The sequence below is a fragment of the Callorhinus ursinus genome, unplaced genomic scaffold (assembly GCF_003265705.2).
Source record: "Callorhinus ursinus isolate GAN/ISIS: 27379988/994484 unplaced genomic scaffold, GSC_fseal_2.0 scaffold56, whole genome shotgun sequence".
Lineage (NCBI taxonomy): Eukaryota > Metazoa > Chordata > Mammalia > Carnivora > Otariidae > Callorhinus > Callorhinus ursinus.
This window is the reverse complement of record NW_027397118.1, coordinates 37,701-55,021: the sequence shown is the minus strand read 5'-3', so window position 1 is coordinate 55,021 and position 17,321 is coordinate 37,701. Positions and strand designations below refer to the sequence as shown.

The window sequence follows — 17,321 nt, the reverse complement described above, 5'->3', positions numbered from 1 at the left end:
GTTACCTAGAAGAATCTGAATTGGGGGTCTTTTACAGCATGAGGGTTATTACCAGAGCTAAATTTTATCTGAGTGACATCTGTATGGCAGGGTAACCGTCTAATTACTGAACATCTGCTTTTCTTCTTATGGTCCCATAAAGTGCATTCCTTCACTCTGGAGTCCCAGGCCCCTACCCACTTCTCCCTCAGTTCGGGATGACACACATGCTTCATTTTGCTGGACTGTCTTTGGAATTTCCACGTGTGTGTGGATTCCCCCATCCCTACGCTATTAAATTTGATTTTCTATTAACCTGTCTCGAGTCAGTTTGATTCTTAGTCTAGCTAGAAGGACGTTTGAGGGGACAGGAAATCTTGCTCCCACCCTGCCCCCTCTGACAGCTCCGAGGCCCCTGCCAGTGGGCATCTCTCAGGTGTGTGAACACTTAGAGCTCCCTTATATCCCTCCTCCAGCCCCTGATCATGGAAGCTCCTTCTACCTAGACTCTCTCCCCCGAGTCTCCTCTTCGCTCTGGCTAACTCCTGCTCAACTACAGATTGCAGCTGAAGCATTCACTTATTTAGGATGGGAGGGGGGCGCTGAGGGGGCCTGAACCCCCAGATAGGTGATTTGTGCCTATAACCCTCTCTCCAAAGGTTCTGTCTTGTCACGTGCGCTGCACGTGTGGTTTCTGACTCCCTGGGCTGCAAGAGCCACCAGGCTGCATGGCTAGAGCCGGCGCTGTGACTTACTGTGACGGGCACCTGGAAGGGCTCACGGCGTGTTTGCGAAGGAAGAAAAGGGGAACAGGAAGGACGGAAGGAAAGGACAGGTGAGTGGGGGGACGTGAATGCACGGAGGGGCTTTCTGGAGGCCCTCAGAGGAGGGCAGCCTCCTGTTCATTTCCCAGCTGGGCAAAGCCCCCTGGAGATGGGGAGAGGTTGGGACAGATACAGTGGTGGCACTTGAAGAAACAAGCCCGTTGAAATCCCCTTCTGAACTTTGCTGGGTACTTACTCTTAGAAGCTTCAAAGTTGTTTACAAACCCCAATTACCCCCACGCGCTGTGGCCCCAGGCAGCCGCCAAACTTGGCCTCAATGTTCCTGTGTGCAAGTTAGGAAACTGAGCCCCACGGTTAGGTTCTCGCCTGGGGCCCAAAGAGGAAATGAGCCTGAAGGGCTGCTCGTGTTCTCCGGAAAGTACCGAGCAGAGCAAGGGCTAGAAACTGAAAGCACTTTGGGCCTCAGTCTGCTGAGTGAGGGGACACTCCCTGCTCTACAACCCTTTAATTCTCTGCTGTGGATTTACCCAGCCCAGGGGTTATAACGAGGCAGCACCCAGGCAGGCCGCATTTGGCCCTCAAACGTGATGTGTTGTTTTTTTTTTTTTTTCTTCTCAGTTTTCTTCTTCTTTTTTTTTTAAATAGAAGATTTTGTAGAAAAATGGAAGTTTGAGGATTCTCTTGAAAGATCAGAAGGCCTGGCAACACTGGACCCACAAGTGCCAGTGCCACAGGTGTGAGGCTAGCTGGAGCTGAACGGTGGCTCCCTCCTTTATTTACACCTGACGCACGTGTGCCACCTTGCCGCAGACCCCAGTGTTCCCTCTTGTATCTGACCTAGCTTCCTTCACTCATTCATGAAACCTGCTGAACCTTCTTGGCATCTGAATCAAAGCTCTTGAACTATCTCTTCCCCCTTAGTTACTATCTCTAGCTGCATTGGCCTTTTCTGGGTTTCTTGTAAAAACCAAACTCTTTTCAGCCACAGCACCCTTGCATATGCTGTTCTGTCGGCCTGAAACACCCTTCCCCAACAACTCTCAGTGGAAGGATCACCTCCTCTGTCTGAATTGGGTTTCCTTTAATATATTATCTAGAGTTATCTCACATGCCACATCACACCTTGTAATTATTCATGGGTGTGCTTACTTGCTAGTCTTCTATCTCCCTTATTAAAATACAAACTCTTGGAAGGCACAAACTTGCATGGTGTTATTGGTTGCTCTGTCTGCAGCATGCAGCCCAGAACCTGGCTCCCCTTGGGAACTTGGTAAATATTTGTGGCATGAATGTGTGAATGAATGCATGAGTGGGACCCTGCCAGGCCCACTGGATGTCCATTCGGTGGAAAGCGGCCAGTCATTGCTGTCTTCCTGCAGGGCTGGTAAGAGGATGCCGTTCTCCCAGCTTCCTTGTGGCATTCACTCAGGCCCATGTTTGCAGGCACTTGTGCTCCCTTTTCCAGAAGCCCTGGGATAAAAGGTGAGTGGGAACACTTCGGCGTATTTGCATTCAAACCCAGATACCTGTGTCAGGCAAGGACAGATGACTAAAGCCATCAAAGGGACAGCAAGACTACAGAGTACAAAATGAGGTTTCTTCCAGGTGCAGAAAAAGAGGCCTGGCTTAAATTAAATCTATAAAGTCCCAAAGTGGATGCAGAGAGGGAGGCATGGTGAACACCCAACCTCAACTATGAGGAAAAGGAGAGTCTCCCTTGAAGTTTAAAAGAGTTTAAGGCAAAGAAAAGCCACCTCCCTCAACCTACTTTATGCAAAGGACCTTATGATATCTTCTACCCCAAGACATAGGATGAGCCAAGAATAAAAACAGGGTTTAAGAAAGTTTCAGGGGCACCTGGGGGGCTCAGTCAGTTAAGCATCTGACTTCAGCTCAGGTCATGATCTCAGGGTCCTGGGATCGAGCCCCACGTCAGGCTCCCCACTCAGCAGGGAGTCTGCTTGTCCTTCTGCCCCTCCCCCAACTTGTGTTTGCTCTCTCTCTCTCAAATAAATAAATAAAATCTTAAAAAAAAAAAAAACCCACAAGAACTAAACAAAAGAACCCACAAAACTACTGGTAATGCTCCCATAAAAGGAATAGGCTATCATCAGAGGTAATGAGCTCCCTGTCACTGGAGGAATACAAGTGAGACCCTGGAAGCCATTTTTATGACTCTTGTACATGGGATTCCAGCATCAAGTACTGCTGAGGTTTTTCACCTGGTGGTTGTGAACAGGAGAGTACTCAGACCCTCTGACATTGTATGCAAAATTTTTTCTGGATGAGCATCTTCTTTTTCATTATGCCAAATGTTGATAAGTTTTTTAGCGTCTCAAAAGGGTTTATGACTCAAAAAAGATTAAAAGTCACTGAGAGGAACTGATGAGGGCACCATTTTCCCAAACTGGCTGCACACCAGAATCATCTGAGGGATTAAAAAAATATGAGACCCTCTCGAACTCCCACTCCAAGCTCACTGCATCAGAATACCCCCCCACCAAATTGTGTTTTTTATTTTTTTTTTAAAGATTTTATTTATTTATTTGACAGATAGAGACACAGTGAGAGAGGGAACACAAGCAGGGGGGGTGGGAGAGGGAGAAGCAGGCTTCCCACTGAGCGGGGAGCCCGATGTGGGACTCGATCCCAGGACTCTGGGATCATGACCTGAGCTGAAGGCAGACGCTCAACGACTGAGCCACCCAGGCGCCCCAAATTGTGTTTTTTAAAGGGTCTCACTGGGTGATCCTGACGACCTCAACCAAGCACTGGTCTGAAGTCTCTAATAGATAGTAACCAAAGGCCTCGGTGAATTTTAAGCAATTTTGCACCCCCAAAGCTCTAGAGTTCCAAGACAGAGGTCACAAAGCAGGGCCCCATGGGCTGCTCTGGCTTATGAGTGTGTTTTTTCAAGAGGAGGGTATTTAAAAATAATAAACAACTTTGGTCAGTGGTTAAAAATTGGAATCATTCACACACACACACACACACACACACACACACACAATTCAGACTTCCAACGTCTCCTATAAAATGCAACACATTTCTCTGATAAATCCCCTAGAAAAGAACGGACAAAATTAAACCCTAATTCCCAAATCTCAATATTCCGCTGAAGCTTACTGTTTGCCACAGTCCCCATCACTCCCTGTTACATACAATCAGCTTACTTTGCTCTTATGAGTTAACTGCCTAGACCCTGCAGGCACTTAGTCGGAGACCCCTATGTGAAGCTTCCCCAGAAATTCACCAGCTTGAGAGATTGTTGACTCCAAGGTGTTTCCTAAAATGAGACAGAGGCTGTCTGTTCCTGGCTGAGCTGGGAACCGGGGGGCCGTTAGGTCTGCACTTTCCCCAGCCCCCTGCCTCCCACCCTGCTGACATCTAGGAGTTGTCCTTTAACTCTGTCCAGCACTGGGCCAAGGACTTCAAAGCCACATAAGATCCAAATTGAGTTGACACTAATCCTCTTTGGCCTCAGCCTGTTTTCCTGTGCCAGGCAGAAACTTCCCGCCTCTGCTCGCTTCCTATTAAAATTAACAAGCGTTGCAGGCAGGCATCAAAGACAGGGTTGTGTCTTTAATATTCCAGGCAGGCCCAGGCTGTGATTACAGCCCCTCCCCCGTCTTCCTCTCTTCCAACTGAATTGGGGAAAATGGTTCGGCTGAGAGTGCCAGAATCAGAACATTGGCCATCCTTGTCTGTTTGATATTTGCACCAAGGAAAATTCCGGGACCAGCAGAACATCTTCACAGCAATTTTCTTCAAAGTGCCCTGCAAAAACTGGCCAATTATTTGTAAGAGGCAGCCTTAGAAGGGTGTGTTATTATCCCTGTTTTACTGGCAGGGACATGGAGGTCAAATGGCCTGCCCCGGGCCAGTGAGAAAGAGAGAGAGTGAGATGGACGGATTCAAAGCAGTGGCAGCCTCCTTGTCCATCTGAGGCTCACACAGACCTGCATCTGGTCCAGAATTCTAGCACAGGCTTTCGTGCCCAGCCGGGTTGTCGTGACCACCCCTCCCGTTCTCACGCTGGGCTTCCCAGACCTGAGCTGCAAGAAGATAAGAGGTCAGTAACCCCACAGGCACCGATGGGGCGACGAGCTCTGTCATCAACCCATCTACCACACAGAAAATGACTGTGGTGGCTAATTATTCTCCTCTACAACCCTCAAACTCTTGTCTTTGTTTTTTTCCTCCATAACTTTAATTGGGGACAATCTGATTATCTTCAGAGAACCATGTATTTATCCTGGAGTAATTCACAAATTGAATAGTGCACTGTGGTCCCGAGTTATTAGCGGAACCCGGACAGGTGGGAAGGGGCTGGATGGTTGCAGGCTTGGTCCCTCTACCCAAGACACCTGTTCAGACAGAAGTCCACAGACACCACCACCCCGCCAAGATTGTGGAACTGGAAGAAGCTTTGGAGGTCTGGTGAGCCCACTGTTGGCAGAGCTCACTGCTGGGGCTGCAGGTCCTGAGCTGCTATATTCCCACCCACCTCTTTGGAGAAAAAGCACGGCCAAAAAGTGCCTGCAGAGAGTGAACAATTAGTGAAGTTTCTGGAAAAAGTGGCTTTGATCCCAATGCTTTAAATACAAACTGCTTTTCTGGGACTTTGGCTGAGGGGGTCGCCCTTCCAGAAATCATAGAGCCAGGCATCTTGCCAACAGCTGTCTCTTTACCGGTTCCCAGAACAGAGTGGGGAGGGACTATGGACACCTCCTCGGCGTTTTGGGGAAACTGAGGCCCCTGGCAGAGAAGTGCACTTGTGAGTGAGTGACACCAGCGAGTGAATTTAGAGGATTCCATTGCCCTGAGTCCCAGGCCGGTCTTCTTGCCTTAGGAGAAAGAAAATACAAGAGAGAAAGGGAGATGTGTGAAGGCAGAGAGGAATGAGAGAGGTGGAGGAGGAGGAAGGCCACGAAGGGGAAGGAACGCAGAGTGAGAGACCACAGGGAGGGGAGACGCATGCGCAGGACAGACACCCTGCTTTATTTCACCGCGCGGGCACATGGTTCTGTGATGCCCGCCAATGGTCTTCTGGGCATTTCGGCTCCCCAGTTATACCAAAACCTTTGTACCCCTGGGTGAGGCATGTGGCACGATGTGGGGCCCTAAGCGGTTGCTTCATCTGAGCAGGTGGTTCTTGGAATGGCCATACTTGCTAGTCCGAATAGGAGGTTTCCAAAGCCCGGGGAGGTTTTTTTCCTCCCCGCAATACATCACTTCACCCAGCTGGTCTGCACCTGGGTGTGTGGGGGAGTGGATGATAGGCAAGGCACTGCCCCGCTCAGAGCCTCAGGCTCTCTATCTGTAAATGGGTTTGAGATGGAGAGGGTGTTTAGACCACATTATTGCCCTTACAGCCCTGGCGTTCTAGACCTATGTTAATTCCAGTTCTCCTGCTTCTCTCTTTCTTCAGGTATTCTGAGAGGCATTACAGGGCAAATCCCGAACCTCTTACTATAAATACATTTCACCTGGAAGGAAGGGTTTCTAAACAAAGGGGATAAAGTGCAGAAGCCTAAAATGAATTCTGCCGACTTGACCATTCCTGCAGGGGGCTGAGTGACTGCAGAGAACTCAAAGGCTCAGGATGCTCTGGGCATCCCCACCAGACCCTGAGTGTCCTTCCTGGGGGCACACCAGGATATTCATCTTCTTCATCACCCAAGGTCACTGAGCCCTCTGAATGGGGAATTTATTAAAAACCAGTGACATGGAAAGACAGATGCAGGCTGTGTGGCAGAGAAAGTGATATAAACTGGTCCCAACGTCGGATCCATTAGTGTGATGCCCCACCGAGCTATCGGGAATGCAGTGTGTTAGCAAGAATACTGGACCATGGAGAGGCGACCCAAATAGCCAAAAATCTTATAATAGTCTGCTCAACCTCAGTAGCAATTAGGGAAGTGTAAATCAGTAACCAAGGAAATGCCATTTCTTATCTGTCAGACTGATGAAAATTAAGTCTGACAATATCAAGTGTTAACAAGGACAATGACACTCAGGGAGGACATTGGTCACAAGGGTGTAAACTTTTGGTGAGCAATTTGGGAATATCTAGGAAGGTAGAATAAGCACATGACCTTCCATCCAGCAAGTCTGCTCCCAGCTTTACCCCCCCGGGAAACCCTAGCACATGTCACACAAGGAACCACATATATGTGGCAATCCATCGCAGCAATGTTCATAATAATGGAAAAGGGGAAATGTCTAAATGCTCATCAACAGTGAAAAGGATCGAACTGTGAAATAGTCTTGTAAATAAATCATAAATTTCAAAATACTGGACAAAAACAAAAACAAAAAGTTGTAAAAGGCTCCATGGAGAATGATGCCATTTTATATGAGGTTTACAAACTTGTAAAACAAGGCCATGTAATTTTTATAAGTACATATATGTGTAGTAAAAGTAGAAAAGCATGCGTGGGCATGGTAAACACTTGGAGAAATTAGTTCCCGGGTCCGGTGGTGGGGTCGGAACAAGATATGGGAAGTTTACGTGACAGGTTTCCACTCTCTTTGTTTTGTTCTTTAAGTCATTGAAATGAATAGGACTTAATGTTAATATTTGCTAACACTGGAAGTTTCCATATTTGACTTTCTATTCTTATCTGTTTTTTAGATCATTCAGAATATAATTAATAATTTTATTTATTTAGTTTTTTTTAGTTTTTTTCAGATAATTAATAATTTTAAAAAGAGAGAAAACAAGGACGGTCATTGGGCCAGAGTTCTCATTGAGAGTCCAAGTGCAGATCTGCAAACACCAGCCATTCCTTTGGGCAAGTCCACTAGCCTTGAAGGCAAGGCTGGTATAATGGTTTTCCCATTGCTTCTATTGGCAGCACCACCCGCACCCCAGATACCATTATTATATGAGAGGAGGTGGGTGGAATGCACATGACGAAACAGTTTAAAAAGAGCAGCTGCCCCATTTTTTTAAAAAAAGATTTTATTTATTTATTTGAGAGAAAAAGAAAGAGCATAAGCAGAGGGAGAGACACAAGCAGACTCACCTCCCCCCCATCCCCGAGCAAGGAGCCCAAGCAGGGCTTGATCCCAGGACCCTGGAATCATAACCTGAGCCGAAGGCAGACGCTTAACTGACTGAGCCACCAGGCACCCCTGCCCCATTTAAACAGGGGAAGAGAGGAGAGATGAGACCTAGCATCCATCTGCAGCAGCCCCTGTAATACACCTCCATGAACCCCCAGGGCTGTAAACTTGCACAGCGTGAAAACCCCCGCATTCCATGAGGAGCTCAGAGCTTACCTAGACTGGGAGAAATGAAGGGCCGAGACCAGAGTAAGGCAATTGAGGCACCCAGGGCACAAAATCTAAGGAGCTACTTACTGTCAGGGTCATTCAAGCGCCACCCTGCACTTGTGTGCCCTACGTCCAGCTCGCCTTCTCTTTTTCTGACAGCTATTGACATACTTATTGCCCCTGCTGGAAAGCAAATTCCTGATGACCAGGCCCTGTGTCTGGCTCACTTGCCCCACTGGGAGAGCTAACCTGAAGCCTAGTGCACAGTAAGCCCTGAATGTTTGCTGAATGACTGATGGAAGGGAGGGAGGGAGCAAGGGAGGGAGGGAGGGAGGGAAGGAAGTAGGCAGAAGAAGGATGAAGGAAAGATGGATGGACAGACGTGAGCCTCTTGCCCCGTCTCCAAAGCCCTAATCTGGGCTGCCAGTCAACCCGGGCCAGCCACTTTGCTGCTGGGGGCCATGAGTGTGGGTAATTGTTGGCTTTGGCCTTACTCATCCTTCCTCTAGGGCCGTGTGCAAAGCGGAGGGTTTCACTTGCCCAGTGGGTACTGAATTACAGCCCTGGAGCTGGAGTCCTATGTAATTAACCAGCAGCCGCAAGCTCTGGAGAGTCTGTGAAGTCTGCCAAGCACGCAGGTGATTGGGCATCGAGCGAGGTGGCTCCTAATTAGCCTTGGCCTGATTTTTACTATCCACAGAGCTGAGACCTGCGTCCTCAGAGGCTGGTCACGCACTGGTTGGGGGGTGGTTCTTTACCTGGGCTCCGTGAATGGAAGCAGGGGCCAGGAAAACAGAATTCTGTGTGTGTGTGTGTGTGTGTGCGTGTGTGTGTATTTTGATTGGAGGGAAGAGGCTTTCTTGGAGCTATCCTGAGACAGAACAGCCCCAGACTCCCTGGCAGGTGCAGCTCTCTCAGTCTCTCTGTCTTTTCTGTCTCTCTCTTACACACACAGAGATACCCACTGTTACCTTAGCTGTTGGAACAAATGTCTGGAAACATATATTTAAAGGAAATGTGAAGAACCTTAGAGTTTATCAAAATCTACAGAACCTCCTCCTGATGATAAGACCTTCAGACCTTGGATCACAGAGAAGGAAGCATGGCGTCAGCCCAGCAGGGGAGGAGTAATAATGCATGGGCAAGGAGGGTGCTGCCCCTGCTCCTCTCAGCCAGCCTCCCACCCCTAAGCCTAACCCGTCAGTGTTTGGGGCTCTGTCACCCCTCTGTGCCATGCTTTTTTCCAGGCCAGGCCATGGAACAGATTTGTGACAAAGGTATTTGCCCTTTACGTTCTTTATGGCTTCCTTCCACTCCTTTGATTTTTCTATCCTCGCATTACCTGTCCTGCTCCTTCCACTTATTATCATCTCCCTTCTAAAGATGGCAGACTGTTGTTTGGAAAGGTGATATGCCTTGCCAAAGCATCGAGGCCAAACTCCAGCTATATCTGACTCCATATCAAGCTGCCTATAAACATAGCATGCGACCACAAACACAAAGTCTTAATAATATCTACCATTCCTTGGGCACGTACATGTTAAATGCCTGCTCCATGAGTAGACCCAGTGACCCCCATCTTATAGTCGGGGTCCACAGAGATAAGGGAGATGGAAGAGTCAGAATGCTAGCCGTGTGCGAAGGACCGCTGCCCATAATATTCTCTATGCTCTCTCTCGCTAGAGTGTGAAAGGCTGCTGAGGAGCCCACGATCAGTATGAGGACAACTAGACCATGGCTCACCACCATCTGGAGGTTAATGGCCAATGAAGCTGGGAGGCAGGGACATGCAAATTACACTGCCGTGAGGTACCATTACACTTCTTCACACTTATCAGGTGGGCAAACATCTGAAAGTCTGAACACAGGAAGCACTGGAGAAGGAACTGGGGAAATGGGAACTCTCAGAAAAAAGAAATTGCTTGAGGGAGTGTAAATTAGTATAAGATCTTGGGAGAGGGATTGCCCCCCTACCACCTAGCCAACCTTCAGGGATGAGTGAGTTTTGTATACTGATGTACATGACATGAATGGGGACCTTCCCTGCAGTATTTTTATAATAAAGAAAACATGGTACAAGGGTCTAAGGCAAGGGAAGGGAAGATGTAAGGGGGCCAGGTAGGAAACGAGCTGAATCTTCCCAGGGGGTGACGATGGCCCAAACTGGGTGGCAGGGGTGGAGGTAGACGAGACCCAGAGGGGGATCTGGTTGGAGGTGAGGTGGGGAGCAGCAGCTCAGTTGGGGATGGGGTTTGAGATGCTGTTCGACATCCACGTGGAGATTTGTTGAGTAGCAGCCAGAAATATGGGGCTGGAGTTCAAAAGAGAGGCCATAGCTGGAGATATAAATTGGGAGTCACCAGCACATAGATAGTGTTTAAAGCCATAAGCCTCTTAATTTTTTATTTCTTATAAATAGCTGAAGCAAATATGACCATGTTGACATCTGTTAATTCTGGGTGGTAGATACAATGGTGGTTATAATACTCTTTTTTGTACTTTTTTTTTTAAGATTTTATTTATTTATTTGAGAGAGAGAGAATGAGAGACAGAGAGCACGAGAGGGAAGAGGGTCAGAGGGAGAAGCAGACTCCCCGCCGAGCAGGGAGCCCGATGCGGGACTCGATCCCGGGACTCTGGGATCGTGACCTGAGCCAAAGGCAGACGCTTAACGACTGAGCCACCCAGGCGCCCCCCTGTTTCCCCATTTGAACAACAAGAAGCTGGCCCACAATTTCTCAGGGTTCTTTCAGGGCTAACCATCCAGGATTCAAGCTGGTGCCTCCTGGGGTCCCTGTGGGCCCAGATGGTATCTGCCCACCTCTCACGCCTAGTCCTGCAGATAAGGCCAGAAATACCCCATAAGGGGGCTCTATAGGTGGAAGGTCAACTCTGCCTCCAACCAGATGAAAACTGTATGAAGGGGAGTCAGAAAGGACAGGGCCCCACAGTCCCCAGGCCCTCGGGAACCCAAAAGAAATTAGGCTGAGATTAAAGGCAAAGAACTTTAGTGACAGAGCAGAGACTTTTAGTAACAATATTTGAACAGTTTTGTTTTTTTTTTAAGATTTTGTTTGTTTGTTTTTGAGAGAGAGCACAAGCAGGGGTGGGGAAGAGCAAAGAGAGAGGAGAGAATCCTCAAGCAGACTCTCTGCTGAGCACAGAGCCTGACGTGGGGCTTGATCTCACGACCCTGAGATCATGACCTGAGCCGAAACCAGGAGTCGGATGCTTAACTGACTGAGCCACTCAGGCGGCCCACCGTATTTGAAAAGCCTGAATGCATCCTCCTCAGGACCCCAAGACAGGCTGAAGAATAGTCCGTGGCCCTGAAACATACAAATGGGTGTGTGGCTGAACCAATCTGCCAGGTTATTAACAGGCACAGGAACTGATAATAATACTGTTGCTAATAAGTGCATATTACTATGCATTCTCCCGCTTAACCCTCACAAGGACAGTGCCGTACGTAAGGTTATCATTTTCATGAGCCAGATGAGAATTCAGTGCAGGCTCAGAGCGATCAAGCAACTTGCCCATGTCATGCAGCGGAGAAGAAACAGAGCCTGGCTGCAGGACTCTGGATCTCAAGCTCTTTACAGCTCTTGCTGAGCAACAGGTTTCTCTCATCTCCTCTACAGGAGCCAGAGAAGACAGCCTAGATGTAAGTCTGTGAACTGAGCCGTTTATTCATCATCAGCCCATAACTATTTACTGAGCGCTCACTGTGTGGCAGCACTCACTGAGTCTGGCCACAGGGATGCTGAGATTAATAAGCTCAGCCTTTGTTCTCGCGAAGCGTGTTGTCTAGAGAGAGAGGTCAGAATCTAAACCAGCATGATAAAACCAACGGCTCCAGGCTGCTCCTGGGGTGGGGGAGGGGGCACGTATGTCCAGAGGGTCCCTGTGTGGGAAAAGGTGGTGATTCCCAGGCGCCAAACACGGACCAGGGTGTGTGTGGAGGCATGGCACAGGGCTTTTCTCTGACCTCATCGCCCGGCCGAACCGCCATTCCTGAGCCATGAATCCCAGAAACTTTCTGGCAAAAAAACGCTGGGCTCAGGAACGTGTGTTTAGCTTTTACCTTGCTGGGAGTGGGGGAGACTACGGAAACCCTGTCATTTTGTGTGTTGTAAGCCAGGGGTATTGGCTGCTGCTTTGGAACAACCTGTTGTATTGTTCTGAGAAGAACCCTTGATATATGCACAAAAGTCAAAAGAGGCCATACCTGGACAAGGAGACATTTAGGACTGGCTCAAAGGGGCTCCAGCTACTGTGGGGTAAGGCGAGAGCTGCTATAGGCTGGACTGCTTTTCTGCAGGGAAGTTCCTACTTTGGGACCCCTTGGGTAGGGCGCCTGGGTGGGAGGTGGGTTCACCAGTGAGATTTAAGAGATGCACAAAACCTCTGAACTTGTGGGGGAAATGTTGTATTTTGTGCTTTTTTTCTTTCTGGGTAGAGGATTGAGAGCTTTCATCAGATTTTCCTAGGGCTCCTTGAATGCCCCAAGAAAGCGAAGGATCACATCTTTGAAGATTAATTAATACTTCTTTGAAATATTAATTTTCTTTTTTTTTTTTTTTTTTTAGATTTTATGTATTTGTTTGAGAGATGGGGAGGGAGAGAGTAGCAGAAGAAGAGGGAGAAGGAGACTCCGCGCTGAGCAGGGAGCCCAGAAGTTCTAGGGAGGACAAAGGCAGGCAGCCCCATGGGCATCAGCAAGGCACAAGGAGGATAGGTGGGGGCAGTCTTGTATTGTATGCAGGACTCGATCCCATGACCTGAGCGGAAGGCAGATGCTTAACCAACTGAGCCACTCAGGGGCCCCTGAAATATTAATTTTCTAAGTGCAGATTTAAGCTATAGCTGCAGCAATTGCACGTTTTTGGGGTGGTGTGTGTATTTTTGGTTCTATGCTCCATGCCAAGATCCAGAGCTGAGACCCAGAAGACAGGCAAAAGGGACCTGTGGGTGTGCTTCCCCAGGCACTGGAAGAAGGCCCGTGTAACAGACACAGGATAGCCTGGGGCAGAGTTCAACATGATCCCGACTGCCCGATGCTACACGGGGTTGTTTCAAACTGCGCAGCCCAGAACCTGGAAAATAGCTTCATGCTACCTACGGGATTGAATTTTGAGATTTTCATTCCGCTGGGGCCTTAAGCAACATCATAGTGTCAGTCATCCGAGGACGAAGCCATTCCTGGCTCAGAGAAGGAGGGAGGGGAGCTGGTTTGGATGAAGGTGTAAGGAAAATCCCTTCCTTGCTCTGGGCTCATGGGTTGGGCTAGACCTTCTAAGGCATTGATGTCTGCTGCCGGGCACACACAGAAGAGGTGGGGGGAGGCTGGTCCTGCCAAGACATGGGCCGGAACTGGGTTGGGAATGTGGGCCCGGGAGGACGAAACCAGCCTCGGAACTCTGAGAGCAGCCCTGCCCAGGCAAAGGTTTCCTGGGATGTCCTCCTGACCTTCTCAACTGTAAGCTCTGGTGTTACTCACCCTTGGCTCCCCAGTGCCTAGCACAGTGCTGGCCCTTAGAAGGAGGTGAATGAATGGAATGTGCCTCGATCCCCTAGAAGGCTGTGAACTCCTTGCAGGCAGGGCCCATTTCTGGATCAATACAAGACTGCCTCCACCTATCCTCCTTGTGCATCGCTCATGCCCATGGGGCTGAATGCCTTTGTCCTCCCTAGAACTTCTCAGCTCAAACCCGTGCTTCCAGCGGTCCTTCTGGATAAGGGATGGAGACCCCAGCAATTTACTAATGGAAGGAGCTATCACCATTGGTTCTGGCCACGCCCCATCTCTTTTGCCTTTCGGAAAGGTGACAGTATTTTCTTTTGAAGATTTTATTTATTTATTTGAGAGAGAGAATGAGATGGAGCATGAGGGGGGGGAGGGTCAGAGGGAGAAGCAGACCCCCCGCTGAGCAGGGAGCCCGATGCGGGACTCGATCCCGGGACTCCAGGGTCATGACCTGAGCCGAAGGCAGTCGCTTAACCAACTGAGCCACCCAGGCGCCCCACGGTGACAGTATTTTTCAGTAGAGGTCCTCAGTACCCACATGCAGGAGCCTTGTGCATTTATTTGTCCATTTCTCACTCAATCACTCGTTCATTTGTTCACTCCCATGCCCACTCACACGCTCACTCATGTCTTCAGTCATCTGACTATTCACCTCGTTCATTCGTTCATCTAAACTTGCAGACCACTGCAGAATTGAGATGCTTCAGACAACAGGTCTTGCCTCTTAGAGCTCCGAGATTGGGGCACAGGGCACAAGAGCCATGAACACACACAGTGGGGTAAAAAGTAGTAAACTGCATGAGAGATATACAAACAGGCCACTGAGGGGTCACAGAAGGAAAGGTTTCTTCCACTCAAGAAAGGGCGAATCAGAGACAGCTTCCTGGAGCAAGCCTCAGCAGTAGCAGCTCCAGAATTTCTACATGGGGAGCGGGTGAGGGTGGCAGCCTTTGGAGGCAGCTTGAAGCTGCATCATCAGGAGGGCATGTTCCATAAGACTGAATATCAGTCAGCTGCCTGATCATGATGAGATTGGGGAGCTTCATTCTCCCCCCAGCACCCCCCTTGCTTCTCCCACTCAAGAAATGGCATTTGATTCATGCCTCAGTAAATGAGGAGCATTTATCTGGACTCAGGGTGGTAGGGAAAGGATGAACACCTGACGGGAGCAAAAGCCTGGATGTGGAAAAGTTCAAGGCCAAGTACAGGGAGCCTGGAGTCCTTAGGTTTTGATGGAACAGGTAGAAGGAAGGAGTGGACAGGGACCTTGGAAAGGTAAGTTGAGCTTGGAATGCAAGACTAAGGTGTTTGGGCTTCGTTCAGCAGATTGTGGGAGCCACTGAAGGTTTTGAGCAAGAGAATAACATGGCCAATGCTATTTGGGGGCTCGATCTCTGGGGCAAGGTGGAGAATGAAAAGGAGCAGGCAAGACCACGAGAGGCTGGTTCCAGGCCCCTCCTAATGTTGGGGGGTGGGTGGCAGAGCAAGAGTGTAAATGAAGGTTCACATGTCACTAGCTAAAATATCTAAAAGTTACAAATCAAATGAACACATAAAATACTTTCTATCCCCCTACCCTGACAAAGAGAGCTTCATAGCAACCTGAAGCACCAGGTTCAATGTTTAATTCTCAAATCTTCACACCGGAAGGTGCCGAGAGATCTGCCCCATGGCCCCAACCTCCAGTCTGGGGCCCACATCCAGTCTTTTTCCATCTCTACCTCCTTCCCTCACTGTGAGAGGCCTCATGCACGCCTGTGGGCACCGAGCCCACACATCCAAACTGTTCATACCCCCAGCACACAGCTACCTCCAGCCACACTTCAGGCCTAGAGGGACACACACTGGCTGAGCATCTGCCCTTCAGAGCCTGGAGCAGAGGTCTGAGCAAACCTTTGGAAGCAGGCTGGCTTGGGATGAGAGAAAATTCCAGAATCCAGAGCATTACATGTGTGTGGTCTAGAAGGAGAGTTGCACGCTGCCCCTGATTTTTGTCCTTCTGAGTCTGGGGGACATGCCAAGAGAAGGCCCGAGTGGGACGTTCTAAAGCCCAAGACCCCAGGTAGGGGCCCCCTTCTGCCCGTGGTAAGGGCTTTCATGACCAGGGGAGACAGAATGAGGCCCTGAGCCAGGCCTTGTGAAGGAGGGAGCAGAAATGGCAGATTGCAGAGGACTTGGAGACCAGACAGGTGTGGCTGCCCATCCGAGCACTTTGAGTGCCATTGAAGCCTGAGCCTGGCTCCTTGACACCTTGGCACATGGGTAGATGGGTGGGTGCAGCCACCTGCACCCCTTGTGACAAGCATCCAAATGACTGTAGTGCTCTCCCCTCTCCTCTGCCCTCCCTCTGCCCGCTCTCTCCAACCCCCAGCCTGCGGCGTCTGGCTGGGCCGTGTGCAGGGCGTCTGGCCCCAGGGACAGGTGGGGTGCGCCCAAGTGCACACCTACACAGCTATAAATAGGGAGCCTCCGGCAGCTGCTCACTCAGCTTCTCTTCCCCAGCTGTGATAGTGCTGGAGCGTCTGGGACGCCTGGACCATGGACCCTGGGGAATGCACCTGCATGTCTGGTGAGTAAGGATGCCCACTCGGGGGTCCTGGAACCTTGCACTAGCCTCCGATATGGAGCCCACAGGGCTCTGATGAATATTTCTCTTCCTCCAATTAGGAGCTGCCAACGGGGTTTGTCTCGGACCGGTGACCTCTGGGGCAGTGCCCACTCTGTTGCCTACCAGCCTGATTTGCTAGAATTGAGACCCTGGCTCAGGGGGCGCTTAGTGTCAGGCCCCTAGGGGCAGCCACCAGAGCTAAGGACCTGGCAATCTGGTTTGGGTCCCCTGCTGCCATTCACTCCTGACACTTCGTATTTCTGAACCTCCATATCCTCATTTGAAAACTACGGTCACGGGCGCCTGGGTGGCTCAGATGGTTAAGCGTCTGCCTTCGGCTCAGGTCATGATCCCAGACTCCTGGGATCGAGTCCTGCATCAGGCTCCCTGCTCCTTGGGAGCCTGCTTCTCCCTCTGCCTCTCTCTCTCTGTCTTTCATGAATAAATAAATAAAATCTTAAAAAAAAAAAAAGAAAACTAGGGTCACTTCTCCTCAACTGCCCACCTCCCAGGGCTGTTAAGAAAGTACTAAAATTATAAGGTACCTGGCAGAGGTCAAGGGAGTCATTAGAAATGTATGTGGGCTCCCGAGTCTCTGAAACGCCTTAATTCCGTGGAAGCACGTAGCGCAGGAGGAGAGAGGTCGGAGTTTGGAGGCATCTCGGGCTTTTATGGCCTTTGGAAATGGTATCAAGAATTCTCATAAGCCTCTCTGGTCCTTAGCGGGACAGGTCTGTACCCCAAACTTGCCAAAGAGACAGAAACTCCAGCGTTTTGACACTCAAAATTTGACACTGCAAATGATAGGTGGGATGATTTTTTTTTTTTTAAGTGTAGATGGTTTTTATATGAAAACAAGCTGAGGCTACAGCTCTCACTTTGAGGTTATTTATGTCCCCGGTTCTTTCTCCTGCCCATTCAGGGTTTCCATCTTGCCTGATGCCTTGAAAAGGTGAAGAGGGTATACAAGGCTTCCACAGTGGTATACCTGGGCGGGTATACCTGGCCTGGTCTTAGTGGTTCTCAAACCCGACCATACACCAGAATCATCTGGGTTACTTTTTAAAATAAGATTCTCGGGGCGCCTGGGTGGCTCAGTCGTTAAGCGTCTGCCTTCGGCTCAGGTCATGGTCCCAGGGTC

At 49.5% G+C, this 17,321-nt stretch overlaps 1 protein-coding gene across 6 annotated transcripts in view; it reads left to right on the top strand.

Annotated features, from left to right (window-relative positions):
• MT4 (metallothionein 4) overlaps nt 1-17,321 on the top strand; it is a 34,552-nt gene that overhangs the window by 15,928 nt on the left and 1,303 nt on the right. For 2 of the 6 annotated variants that reach the window (XM_073884340.1, XM_025852391.2), the window contains one exon: nt 16,075-16,141. In XM_073884340.1, coding sequence (XP_073740441.1) covers nt 16,111-16,141 — 31 coding nt within the window. In that variant the 5' untranslated portion in view covers nt 16,075-16,110. Of the gene's footprint in view, nt 1-638; nt 815-2,143; nt 2,247-4,664; nt 4,837-9,000; nt 9,323-9,728; nt 9,801-16,074; nt 16,142-17,321 lie in introns of those variants that run through there. The other 4 variants (XM_073884339.1, XM_073884337.1, XM_073884338.1 and 1 more) reach the window with 4 other exon arrangements.